At 45.4% G+C, this 13,615-nt stretch overlaps 1 protein-coding gene across 2 annotated transcripts; it reads left to right on the forward strand.

Annotated features, from left to right (window-relative positions):
• Window positions 1-3: 3 nt before the first annotated feature.
• On the forward strand, window positions 4-11,561 carry tars2 (threonyl-tRNA synthetase 2, mitochondrial). Of its 2 annotated transcripts, none has more exons than XM_030102250.1 (18): window positions 4-201; window positions 2,004-2,185; window positions 2,277-2,391; window positions 2,813-2,934; window positions 3,214-3,322; window positions 4,140-4,204; window positions 4,317-4,395; window positions 5,026-5,169; window positions 5,245-5,346; window positions 6,370-6,539; window positions 6,698-6,860; window positions 7,358-7,495; window positions 7,919-7,996; window positions 9,651-9,751; window positions 10,195-10,296; window positions 10,917-10,989; window positions 11,108-11,222; window positions 11,313-11,561. In XM_030102250.1, exons 1-18 carry the CDS (start codon window positions 118-120, stop codon window positions 11,453-11,455), a joined length of 2,085 nt encoding a protein of 694 aa, XP_029958110.1. In that variant the 5' UTR covers window positions 4-117; the 3' UTR covers window positions 11,456-11,561. The 2 variants fall into 2 exon arrangements, with proteins under 2 accessions (XP_029958110.1, XP_029958109.1); XM_030102249.1 differs by having other exon boundaries at window positions 5-201; window positions 5,026-5,172; window positions 5,248-5,346.
• The last annotated feature ends 2,054 nt before the right edge of the window (window positions 11,562-13,615 follow it).

Genomic DNA, 13,615 nt, shown 5'->3' on the forward strand with positions numbered 1-13,615 from the left:
GCCCGTCTTTCCTCCGTGTTTCCGGTGTTATGGCCGCTCGCAGGCGGAGGGGCAGTGATGTGGTGTGGGGTTAACTGGACGTGACCGTGTACCTGTAGGCAGGGGGGGGTTCGGGTGATGGCGGTCACGCAGCTCTTTCGGCTGGCCGTCTGTAGGTCGACGGCCGGTGCCACGCTCCGCGCGCACAGGAGGTACAGCAAGGTGCGCAGGCTCGTGAACGAACAGAGCTAGCGTTAGCTTGGTGTGTGTGTGTGTGTGTGTGTGTGTGTGTGTGTGTGTGTGTGTGTGTGTGTGTGTGTGTGTGTGTGTGTGTGTGTGTGTGTCTCAAAGTAAAACTTCAATTAGATTTCGTGCCCTGTTTCCTTTTTGAATAGTTTTTCTTGCCTCACAGTAACAGATGTTGACAGTTTTGAACACTTGATAACATGACTAAAGCTGTAGTAGTAGCAGTAATAGATTACCAGTGCAACACTAAGTAGTTTTTCTAATGTTTGCACTGTTGTGAACGATTTAAATATTGATTACACAATGTTTTATACTTTACTACGACAGCAATAAGTAAACCACTGCATGCACTGATGTTTTGAACTGGTATTCAAACTTTTAGATTTGCAATTTTTAGCCATTATATTTATTTCCCTTGCAGAAAGAGGCTGCTTTTAACTCATGTTAATTTCTAAAGCAAGTTAATCAAAATCATTTTGAATACCTCTTTTAAATATAGGTATTCCATACATTTAATTCATCTGCTACAAGCAAGTACTTTTTCAATCAGAATGCTTTTATGTGAGTATTTAAGCCCCATACTTGTGATTGAATTAAGCAGTATAACAGTACATGTATGTGAGAGCAGGTACACTATTTACCCCATGAAATTATTTCTACATAGGGAAAAGTTCCCCACAAAAGTGGCAGATGATTTACATTCACAGAAAGAAGATTTGCCCTTGTAGTGAAATTTAAAACCACTTAAACTTACACGTTTTCAGATTCTAGCCTTGGTGTTGAAATTGTAACTTCAACTTGTTCAGTTGCAGTGATTGAGGGGAAGTTCTGCATGTTACAGCTGTCAGATTGTCCAGTGAAGTGTTCACACAATGTGGCCTTTAACCTCTTAATAGGGTCGTGTTTATGCTTTTGGACGCTGCGTTAACTAGGGTGACCAGAGCGCAGGAGGCTGAACTGGAGGTGGCAGAGTTGAGGGTGTTTTTGTGCAGAGTGAGCAGAACGGATGGATTAATAGTGACTGCATGAGAGGAGCAGCTCACGTCTGTCATGTCGACAGTTTGGTGTGAAAGTGAGAGAGACGAGGTTGCAGTGGTTTGGTCAAGTAGGAGCTGTGCTGACTAGGGATAAAGATTAAGATGGAGGTGCCAGAAGAGAGGAAATGAGGCTCATGGATGCAGTGACGGAGGAGAATGCAGTGTATTGGAGGACTGGGGCCAATAACAGGAACATGCTGAAAGCAGAGGGAGACATTGCTCTCACGAGTAACATTAGCGTGAATATTGTGTCAGTAGCTCTGAGCTTTAGGGGGAATTTCAATATTAGACTCATTTATATATTTATGCCAATACCAAGCAATGATTATGCATAAATTCCCCCCAAAAAATAAAGCAAAGCGTTATGCCAGAGCTGGTAGGAGAGCATTAGCCAAACCTTTTCAAATAGGATGAATCCTAATGTTTAGAGGGGAAAAAAGTGTCATTAAAAATAGAAACTTTTACAACCCCAAGCTGAGGTCTAAACGTGATCAGAGTTGGTGTAGTAATGTGACTTCATTCCACCAGATGCAGCCAGATGAAAATACATGTGTTCAGTAGGTCTAAAGAGTCTAAAGAGTTGGAGTATATTGGTAAACTGGGGGAAAACAAAAGCATTGGGTTTTTGAACCCCATTATGACTGAAATGAGTATTTCTCCTTGCTGTCCTGTACGCGGCTCTAGTCGACTGGTTCTCTCCGTTACCATCATATTCACTGGTTTTCTCCTCTCTGTGTCCAGCTGCAGGTATCGCCAGCTTTATCTGAGCGACTGCGATTGTTTGAATCTCTCAGGGAAAGACGCAGCGATAAGAGGCAGGCCGACGCGTCGGAAAAGCCCCTCAGCGTCCGACTGGCTGACGGACGGACGATAAAAGGAACGGCTGGCGTCACCACGCCGCTTTCTGTTGCTCAGAGCGTGCGGTAAATGTTCAGGATGACCTGAAGTGTTTTTTTTTTTTGTGTGTTTCCTCCACCTTCTTCATCACCCGTGTTGTTGTTGCTGCTGCTGCAGGGTGAAAGGAGCACTGGTGAGCAGAGTGAACGGCGAGCTGTGGGAGCTCGGGCGACCTCTCACCTCAGACTGTGAAGTACAACTTCTCGGGTTTGACACAGTTGAAGGGAAACTGGTAATTACACTCTTCCTTTTGGCCTCGGCTGAGTTTTCAACAAAGGTCGTCTGAAATGTAGCACCATTGTTCCCGAGGTCTTCCTGCACATGCAGCCGTGTTTAAATAATAGCAGTTTCTTTTAAAAAGTGAGTAAAGCTGCAAATCCTTTTTTAGTGATGTTCTACTGCTGTGATTCCAAACGCTAACGTGACTTTGTGATTTTAGTGTTCGTAGCTTCTGAAAGTTAATGTTAGTTTTCTTCAAGTAATACAATGAGAATATATTGACCTGCTTGGTTTTGTCTTTTATTGATGAAAAGAGAACAGAAGATCATTCTGTCATATATTCTGTCCCTTTCTGTGGTATTTCCTCCCCTCGTGCTGTGTTTACACTTTGTCCTTGGTGTCTCGCTGTCTCCGTCCCGTTCTCGATGTCCCAGACGGCGTGGAGGACGGGAGCGTGCGTCCTGGCGGCTGTGCTGGAGGGCGTCTTCGGTGCCGAGGTGTGCAGAGAAGGAGCGTCGGAGCTCGGACTCTTCTGCGACTACCTGCTGGACAACAGGTGAAACACTCGGGTCACTGTTCATCGTCGGGTGTTAGTGAGGATGACCGTGAATCATTGGCTATGATTTGATCGTTTTCAATACTGTGTTTAATTAGCAGATGGGTTGGGGCTTGTGATTAATTTTCTAGTTCTCATGATTCATGCTGTGTCCCTGACCTCTTCCTTTCCTCACCATCGTCTCAAGGTTCATGCTTTTCCTCGTCCGTGGTTGTCTTTGAATGCCACCGATTTTTCAGGCTTTGATTTGTGATCATTCAGTGTGATTTCAATCCACAGCTGCTTTTCTCTGGCTGACGTTGAGGAGAAGTGCAGAGAGACGGCGGCCCAGAAGCTTCCTCTGTCCAGACTGGAGCTGAATGTCCAAGAGGTCCAAGAGCTGTTCCAGGTCAGCATGTTTTTTTGTTTCTGAGGAAAGCAGAGTAAAAATGGACTGTATGATTGTGTAAAAAAAAAGAAAAAAAATCACATAAACAGTTAAATTGTGGAAACTGCCGCGTCAAAATGTATTTTTTTCAAGATGTTTCCTAAATGTTGCCTTTCTGTGCAAAAATAGATTTTAAAATATCAGCGGCAGTGCTCTGCGGATCAAATGAAACTACTCACTGTGAAGCTGTTATTGCCTGACCCTCCACAATAAAACAGAACAGAGAAAAATGACACCTCAGAGACAACATTGTTATTGCATGTTTCCTACATATTTCTGTCATCTAACCTTTCAACCAAAGCAATCTCATGACAGATACTTCAAATTTGCTAAATCAAAATAAATTGAATAATTGACCTTGAAAATTTAAAATGTTAAATGTAATATTTGAGTAATACCAGCTTTGTGTGTCAGGGGGCAGCAGTGAGCTCAGTATCAGATTCATTATTACAACCTGCAGGGCTCCAAACTGTTCAGTTTATATTATGAATGTAGAAACCACTGATGTTAACTTTTAATGATATTCACATTTGTTGTGTTTTTGGTCACATTAAAGATATAAATGTTGGCGGTGTGCTTTGTTGTGTGGGTGGACTGCAATCGGCCTGAGTATTGATAAGCTATCTGTAACGTTTGATAACATGTGATTTACAGTCATTTTACACACTGTTGTGAAGTGACTTTCAGTTCTAGTGCACTGCGTTTACTGCGGTTTGCTTCCTTCATATTATCCACATTCTGATGTGCATTTAGTGTTTTCTGCACGTTCCTGTTCCAGAGCTCCAGTCTGAGGCTGCGGCTTGTTGAAGAGCAGATCAGTGACTCCACTGTCACAGTATACAGGCACGTATAAACACACACACACACACACACACGCAGGCCTGATGATTCATGAAGGAAGCGGCTGATAAAATCCTCAACAAATGAACCAGTTTGATCCTCTTTGTGTACTCAGGTGTGGAGACAGCGTAGCGGTGTGTAACGGGCCGGTCCTCCCACACACAGGCCTCCTCAAGGTCTTCAAGCTGCAGCAGGTGTGTGTGTGTGAGTGTGTGTGGAGTTGTCACGTTGTGGTTTTGTTTACGCTTTCTGCTCTTTACTTCAGTCCCCCTCACTGACCTTGTGCGTTTCTTTATCCAGTTTCAGCTTGAAAATTGAAGGTCATTTACTTGTAATTCCAGAACTGTTTCATCCTTTGCAGCCATGTCGTTTTTCTTTGCGTTCCATCTGATGTTACGAGGGTTTTTATGACACGCTGCTCTCATGAACGTGACCGGGTTATTTGTATTTTATCAGTAATAATCACCTGTGTGGGTCTCTCGGTCCGATGGGACCGAGCTGGCCTAAAATGGAATTTTCCTCGTCTTTATTGATCCGGGCAGAGGGCGGAGTTTCCGTGCCGGGCTGTCACTGGGCAGACTGAGACTTCAAAACAACCAGCGGCGTGCAGAATCTCAGCGGCAGGATGTTGTTTTAGTCCGAGGCCAGATTCCGGTTCTGAGTTCCTCCACTCAGCCGTCCATCCATCAGACACACTGTCACTCTCATCTGTTTGCCCTTCCTCCTCTGGCTGGCCCTCGCTTCCCCTCTCTCGTTTACCACGTCCTCGCTCACTCGGTATTTTCTCCCCGTCTTCTGGCCCCCACCCCCCTTCCCTCCCCCAGCTGTCCTCCGTCACCCTGAGCAATGAGACGGACTCCTCGGGTTTGACACGTCTGCTCGGAGTGGCCTTTCCAGGAGAGAAGGACAGGCAGGAGTGGGAGAACGAGCAGGAGGAGGCGAGGAGGAGGGACCACAGACGCATCGGAGTGGTGAGATGAAAACATAATGAGGACCGAATCAACTCTGGCCTGACTGTAACCACGTTTCCATGGTTTTCTGAGCAGGACCAGGAGCTGTTCTTCTTCAATGAAGTCAGCCCAGGCAGCTGCTTCTTCCTGCCTAAAGGAGCCCACATCTACAACACTCTGACCGACTTCATCAAGGTGCACAATAATCCTTATTCTGCAAATCTGCAATCTAAAGAACGAGAGTAGCTGAAGATCACAGATCACAAAATATGTTGTTTTGGGGTTATATATGTTATCATTCTTTTGTATATTTTGTATAGCTTCCCGTGTTAATTAAAACTAAAGACATTTTCTTAAAAAAAACAAATCTAAACCAAGTAAAACCATCACCGTATCTCCAACATTGCTGATGATTTCTGCAAAAGCTTCATGTCTGAATATAATAATTAATAGTTGTGCTAACCAGCAAGACATGGGACGTGCATCATGTCAGAAGTTTTTTACCTCTCTGATGAACAAACAGGTTTATCTGAAATTAGTAACTACAGTGAATAGATCTGTGGTCACATTTAGAACTAATGAAGTCATAGTTACAAACTATGACTTGAATTAAAACAAATTAGGCTGAAATGATTTAATTTTGGGTTTTATCAGGTTCTTTGTCAAACGCAGATTTCATTATTAGAGTTTTAATTAATGTATTCATGAGTTTTTCATGTATTTTCCAATGTTTTTTGGCACTTTTTGAAGTTCCCTCATTCACTGAATTTACAGGATAAAAGAGAAACACTGAACAGCTTCACTTTCTGCAGCCTTTCAATGTGAACCACAATTCAAGTATTTATAATAATGCTTATGCAACGAAAACCAAAACACCCCACTTCCCCTAATTTGCTCCGAACACTCTGAATTTGACCTTTGTTGGATTTATATAATCATAAAATACCACTGTAGCTCCAGGTTTTTATGGAGTGTTTACTTTATTGGCTTAATGACAAAAACTTTCCGTGTAAACTTATAAAAGTGTACATTGGCTGGCAGTGTGCTGTGTTGACTTTACTCCTCTGTGTGTGTGTGTGTGTGTTTCTGTTAGTGTGTGTGTGTGTGTGTGTGTGTCAGGATATTAGCCTTCAATTATGACACTGTTGTGATGCTGTGACCTCGCCCCTGCGCTCATTGTCACACACGCTCACATCCTTCCTTCCCGACCCCTCGCAGAGTGAATACCGACGGCGAGGCTTCACCGAGGTCGTGACCCCGACCCTCTACAGCACTGCATTATGGGAGCGCTCGGGCCACTGGGAGCACTACAGCGAGAACATGTTCACGGTGACGTCGGAGGGCTCCCAGACCTACGCTCTCAAACCCATGAACTGCCCGGCTCACTGGTGAACACACACACAAAAGAGAAAAGCCTATTTCTCGAGCGTTCCCTCGCCCCTCTCGTCCTCCCGCTGACCCCAGGCCCTGCAGGTTACTGCGCCATCATGCCGTTTTGCACGGCGACAGAAGAATCAGCCTCTGTCTTCTCCTTTCATGTGTTCAGTCTCATGTTCGAGCAGCGCGTTCGCTCCTGGAGGGAGCTTCCTCTGCGGTGGGCCGACTTCGGCGCGCTGCATCGGAACGAGCTCTCCGGCGCCCTGGGCGGCCTCACCCGCGTTCGCCGCTTCTGCCAGGACGACGCGCACATCTTCTGTGCACCTGAGCAGGTACGCAGGCAGACGGAGACAACGGCAAAGATTTGTCCAGCTGCTCTGGCCGGAACAGAAACGATGCGTGTGCCACATGCGGAGCCATATTACTGCGATTAGACGGGCTGTACAAATAACCGCTGAGACATTCCAGGAGGCCTCGGCCCGCATGAATGAAGGTCTTTGTCCTGTACAAACATTACACCTCGGTGTGTCTTTAGCGGCCATAACAGTAATCCTGATCCCCTTCGGAGATTCCTGCAGCGTTCCCATGATACCGTTCCTCCGGTGCATCCGTCCGCGTCCTCTGAAAGCTCAGTAACAATCGCCACGTAATAAAAGTCACCATGCTCGTTTCTGAAATCCTGATTTGAGCTCCGAGGAATCAGAAAATGCATTTGTTTTCTATTTTTTCTAATTGTCGTCCCGGTTGGAATTTAAGTCTTGGCTCCACTGTTACATTATCATATCCTGTTGTTGCTCTCGTCCTGAATCTTTTCATTCCTTCTCCCCAGCTAGAGGAAGAGATTGTGGCTTGTTTGGACTTCGTGAGGAAAGTTTATCGAGTGTTTGGGTTTTCCTTCCACTGCCTGCTGTCGACGCGGCCCACGCCGTGCCTCGGGGAGCCCGAACAGTGGGACGACGCCGAGCAGGTCAGCGCCAAGACACCGACTCACTGGTTACTGTCAAGCTCAGAACATGTTCTCTGTAGGAAAGCTACAAGTTCATCACAGCTTGATGGAGGGGGAAAAAAAAAAAAAAAAAAAACCTCCCGGTGTACAATAAAGACACGGTGTAATTAAATCTTAATCAGTTATGCGAGTGGTACTTTCCAGTGGAGACCTGCCCCGTGTCGAGCTGCTGGGTAGATATATATCTCTAGATCCCCGCAGACCCATTTAAAACAGGCGCAGCAGCAGTTTAAACTCATTCAATTGAGTTTAATTGAACATTATGGTTCTGAGCGCACACACACACACACGCGCGCGCTGCTCACAGTTTGCATTAATGTTCTTATCTCCTCTACGCCTGTGCACTTACTGTGGTCTTTCCTCCTCTGGTGCTTGTGTGAGCAGCAGCTGGAGAGGAGTCTGCAGCAGTTTGGCGAGCGCTGGGAATTGAACCCCGGAGACGGAGCTTTCTACGGACCGAAGGTTCGTGCAGCCGGTTAACTTAACGCAATCATTGCAACACTCCAGCGTGCACGCGGTTGAGCCCACTAGTTGCACACACAGCGTCTGCAGTAACGTTTGTCCTTCAGTGATTCACCCCAGCTGAACGCTCGCCAAGTCTTTGGTGAGAGTTACGCCGACCTGCAGCAGAGAGCCCGGGAAAGGGAGCAGCTCCACCCACAGACAAACAAATGTTCTCCGTGGACAAAACAAATGCTGTGACCTTTATATTACATTCCTGACAGAATGCAAAACTTCTATGTAATCCTCGACCAAAACTCCGTAAAGCATTTCTATCAGTGGAGCTGCAGAACATGACGTAATGTCAGATCAGCACAATAGGTATTCAGCCAGTAATGGCTTTTGTTTGGACTACAGGTTCGTGTTGATCAAAAGGCCACAGGGTCCACCTTCAACTTCCTCCAGAGGAATAATCCATGAGTTTAATCCAGTGTTAGATGTGAAGACCTTTGTCCTTCCCTGCAGCGTTTGGATGCCTGCTGGGTTGGAATGAGTGGCGTGTTGTCAGGCTGTCGGCCGAGCTTGATAACATATTCATTAGATTTGGGGATGATGGAGTGAAGACATGCAGGATCAGCAGTGGATGATTAGTTTAACCCTCTATGAACTGGAGAAGAAAAGAAGCATCACTGACAAAAAAAAACAAAAGATATTTGCCCAAAACATGGCAGTGAAGCCAGACGTTTGGGAGCTGTGCAAAATGTATTTTCAGTGTTGATGAGACTCACAGTGACATTTTCAGGCTCTTTCCATAAGATTTCTTACTGTTTTTCAAACAGTGGGCGTTTAACCGCTTATTGAATTCCAGATGTACGACCTCACTTTTTATGTCTTTGTGTGTTTTACATGTCCTACATAGTTCGATGTGATATTTTGTTTATGTTGTCAAACTAAATATTATCTCTGTCTGTGAGCAGAAGCTTCATGTGAAGTTTGCAGCCCCCCAGTCTCATTGTGTAAATCTGTGGATCCGCCTAAGTTGTAAAACCGTGAAGATGAGGGTGTATATTTTAGAAGTCACGTCTCATTCCTCTGTGGGCAGTTTATTAGTTTTTGTCAGAGATAACAGTGCAACTTACACACACACACACACACACACACACACACACACACACACTTTGTTTTGCTTGTGACTGTGCAAAGAGGAATCCTCAGTTCACACCAAGAGAAACTACAATGGGATTTATCCTGGAATGAAAACTTTCGGATAAACCGGATGCAGCGGAACAGGAGGGTGACCTTCTAGGTGATTTTGACTCGGTTGGTTGCAGTTGGAAGGTTGTTTGTTCGATTTCCCCATCTCCCCTTGTCTATTGAAGCATCCTTGAGCACAACACTGAACCCCAAACTGCTCCCGGTGGATGGATCTAGCAAACGTCGGTCTGTGACATGATTCTGCTCATGTTTGAGCGGAGTGGGACACGGGTCAGGGCCGAGTGGCGTGAGACGCATCCCAAAACAAGCGCTCCTTTCAGACGTGCAGCCGGGGCGTGTTGGCCATAATTAACTTGATTACCTTCTCTTGGAAACACATCTGTTTTGCCCCAAACTCTTGTTTCTGGATCTTGTCCTGGAAAAAGCCGTTGCTGAGAAACTCCTTCGTGTTCCATCGCAGATCGACATCCAGATCAAAGATGCCATTGGCCGCCAGCACCAGTGTGCCACCATCCAGCTGGACTTCCAGCTGCCCATCAGATTCGACCTGCAGTACGTCGGGTGAGTCACTCGTGAATTCATCAGGCGCCGGTTCACAGCAGCGCTCGCTCCTGTCGTTACTCAGGTTATAGTAGCGGCGGTTTGGGTTCACAGCGGCCTGATCTGATCAGGACAAATTAGTCCTTTTATTCAATTTACCAGCCCAGGAGAACACACACACTCTTTGTGGTCTAACTCTCTTAGTCTGCGCCGCTTCCCAGATGCTTCCTGCTGTACCGAGTCTGATCTTCCAGTTTAAGACACCAGCAGTACGAAACAACACTTTTTTTCATGGAAACATTTAGCATTGTCAAAAAAAGTCTTTTATGTTGAGCTTTAGCATATTGCTCTCAAAACGTATCGCCCCACTAGGCTCTGACCCTCTGAAGGTCAAACTGGGCTGTTTGTGTCCCCCGAACCAAAATTAGCCCCACAGGCTGATGGTGTGTGCTCGTCTCCCTCAGCCGTGACGGACAGCTGCACCGGCCGGTGATGGTGCACAGAGCCGTGCTGGGCTCGCTGGAGAGGATGATCGCCATACTGGCTGAAAACTTTGGTGGAAAGTGGTAAGAAGATGCTTCACCCTCCTCTTCCTGTTCTGTTGCTGCTCTGGCCTCAGTGCTTTTCTCAACCACAACCTCAAACTCCTGGCCTGCGCCCGACTTGTGGCCTGCACCAGCCGCTTCTGGCGCACAGAAAATCAAAAAATTTAGACTAATCCAATCCTGTAGTGCGGTCTCTTCTTCTCAGAACTATTAAGAGACTTTCGTCTCGGGCAGAGCTACAAAATACGAACTAATTGTAAATTAGCGCACAAAGCTTTCAGTCACAGCTTGGAGGAATCGGACAGAAAGAGGCCGTTTGAGCCAAAGGTCACAGCTTCCTCCAGAGTCGTCACTGACACATTTCTCAGCGGCGGTCACAGACGGCCTCTGTCCTGCATGCTTGGGATGCCTCCCTGCTCCAGCTCACCTGATTGTAATGAGCAGAGCGCTATCGGGCTCTTATCGCCGCGCTGGTGTCCCTCCTGTGGCACGAGCCTCTGAACAGCGTGGTGTTGAAGAATAATTGCCGCATATTGAAAGTCGGAGTGTTGTTGGAAAAGGTATTTACAGTTCACCCGGCCATAAAAAACAGACTGGTGATCAGCGAGGTGGATTAACCCCTCCCCTCCTCCCTCCCGCAGGCCGCTGTGGCTGTCTCCCTCTCAGGTCATGGTTATTCCTGTGGGGGGCAACAACGAGTCGTACGGCAGAGAGGTCAGTGTCTGATGCAGGACCGTGTGTTTTTTCCCTCCTCTTTCTGTCCTGATGGATCTGCCTGCCGATGTGAGACGCACGACACAGTCTTAAAAGAAGCGCTCTCTCTTGTCTTAAGGTGGTCCGCCGGTTCCACGAAGGGGGCTTCATGGTCGATTTGAACGCCGATCACGGCGCCACCTTAAATAAGAAGATCCGCTCTGCTCAGCTGGCCCAGTACAACTACATATTAGGTAATGATGAGGAGGAACGTCGGGTTTTATCGGTACTCCCATCTCCAGCTAAGCATTTCAGACGTGTCTCCTGTGTGTGTTTTCGTGCAGTGGTGGGGGACAAGGAGTGCGAGAGCGGCACTGTGAGCGTGAGGAGCAGAGCGGGCAAGCAGCTGGGGAGGAGGCCGACGGAGGAGGTGCTGACGGCCCTCACACAGCTGCGAGACTCCAGGAGCAACCTGGACCAGTTCTGACGAAGAAATAATGGGCTCTGTTTATTTTTTAATGTGAAACTCGGTTACGTTTTTTTGTGTTTTCAGAAGAATGTCTGGTATAATTGAATAAAAGTATTTAAAAGGAGGATGCTTGTGGTCATAACTCGCTGCTGGCCGGTCCTTCACTGGAATTCTTTGCTAAATTTGTCCTAAAAAGTTCACGGAAGGGGCTGAAAGCTATTTAAAGATCCCGATCGGCCGTAATGCCGGCATTACCCCGCTGTAGATGCAATTTGTTCTCTAAAAGCCATTAAATATGCAAACCGGCGGCTTACGTAAGCGAGTCTCCTGATGTGAGAGTAGAAAAGCAGACATACCTTTAAAAGAGTGGAAGAAAGGGAGGACAGAGAGCTGGACCTGACTAAAATAGGAGCGGGAGCAGCTGTGTCAGGCTGTGTGTTTTCATGTGTGTTTAGTGGAAACAGCCGAGTCAAGGTAAAGGTCAAAGGGATTGGAAGCTTTTTCCCTTTTAATTGAGAGAGGGCAGCAGGACGGAAAAGACATCGGTCACAACAGTGGCACGGAGGGGAAAAACCGAGGTGTCGGCCGCGAGAGAATAAAACGAGTCGACCGGGCGGGTACAGTGGGACGGTGTGGTTCTGCTACGGTCCGCGGCCCGCATGTGGAACCTTCGGTGGTCCCTGACTGGCCCCTTGGTCACTGAGGAAGGAGTCATGGACATGATGAAATTTGGTTTTATTTTGGTGCAAACTTTAGGACTGTTTTGATGAAACCGAAGTACCATCTGAGTATTTACTGAGATTTGGACGAATTTACTCAAGTATTGAAAACAGAAGCGAGAACAGGAGCTCATTAAACCCATGGAACAAACTGTAGGAGAGCTGTAGAGATATATATATATATATATATATATATATATATATATATATATATATATAAATATATATATATATATATATATATATATATATATATATATATATATATATATACAAATGAAGTAGGTGAATTAAATTTAATGACTTTGCCCTTTAAAGTCCTCCTGGGATTTTATGAAGCCCCCTGAGGAAAAGGAATTGTCTGTTTCTGTTCTTGAGGGATCATTCAGTGAGTCAGGAAGCCGAGGAAAGTTTGTGATGTCAGTTCGAAGCAGAAATAAAGTTAGAAACCGCATTTGTCTAAAATGCCACCATTGTTTTAAAACTGAGAGTCTAAGGATCATCAGTCATGAGATGTTTGCTGCTTGCTGTGTCTGTTTTTAACTAAAAGTTCTGCCGCATTCAAGCTGTCAGATGCTGACCTTCACTGCTTTTTGTTTTAATGCTACAGTGCAGCACTTAGATTACCTGTACATCATGTTATATATTCATAAAATATATATCTCCTCAACCCACACAAGAGTGATAAAACTGACAAGGTACAAACAAATCCTCATCGTTCTCTAGCTGGTTCCACAGAATAACGTGCTGTTACTGAATTTTATCTGCATACATTAAGCTTTAATCTACTTTAGAAAATGTACAGTCCCTCTTAATGCCACTTTGAGTGGTTTAATTGAGTGTTTTCTATATTATAATGACAATAATACATATCAGACTTTACTGACATTGACTGGAGCTGGGCTACTGGATAAAAACGTGCAAATTTGAAGAAGATCAAACTTCTTTTATGTTGTGGCTAACCTGTCATTTCATTCAGAATGAGTTGACCTGAAGACAAAGAACCTCTGATTGGAAAAACAGACAAAATATAGCTTCTGTCTGATAATTAGGAGCATTGATAGATATTTGAGTGTGTGAAGCAAAAGCTCAACCGCTGAAATGATCTTTTCCTTCAAACTTTGTTTCAAATATATTTGCCTTGATTTTAGTTTAAGGGTTTTTCTTCAGTTAGATTTTTATCTCACTGTCTTTTAATTTGCTTTTCTCTTTCTGTTGCTGGTCTGGGTGCAGTGGTGAAACACAGTCCTGAATATTTGTGTATTTATTAATATTAGAAACTTCCCTGAATTCTTCTCTCGGGTCACAATAGAAACAGATGTAATCTAGAAAGTTAATGTGTTCGGTTTTTCAATTAATAAATGTAACGTGACATTGCAACATCGATTTTGATTTGTAATCAAAGTAACTGTTACCTGCTTCAAACCAGAGTTTTCTACCCTAACGGGTTGTGTTCTCC

This window comes from Salarias fasciatus, chromosome 11, assembly GCF_902148845.1.
Source record: "Salarias fasciatus chromosome 11, fSalaFa1.1, whole genome shotgun sequence".
In the NCBI taxonomy this organism is placed as follows: domain Eukaryota; kingdom Metazoa; phylum Chordata; class Actinopteri; order Blenniiformes; family Blenniidae; genus Salarias; species Salarias fasciatus.

Excerpts from the sequence above, each read along its gene's own strand:
- tars2 (XM_030102250.1), top strand. The coding sequence starts at position 118 with ATGGCGGTCACGCAGCTCTTTCGGCTGGCCGTCTGTAGGTCGACGGCC. Across the intron at positions 5,347-6,369 it reads CTCTGACCGACTTCATCAAG|AGTGAATACCGACGGCGAGG; the intron begins GTGCACAATAAT and ends GACCCCTCGCAG. Across the intron at positions 7,997-9,650 it reads GAGCTTTCTACGGACCGAAG|ATCGACATCCAGATCAAAGA; the intron begins GTTCGTGCAGCC and ends GTTCCATCGCAG.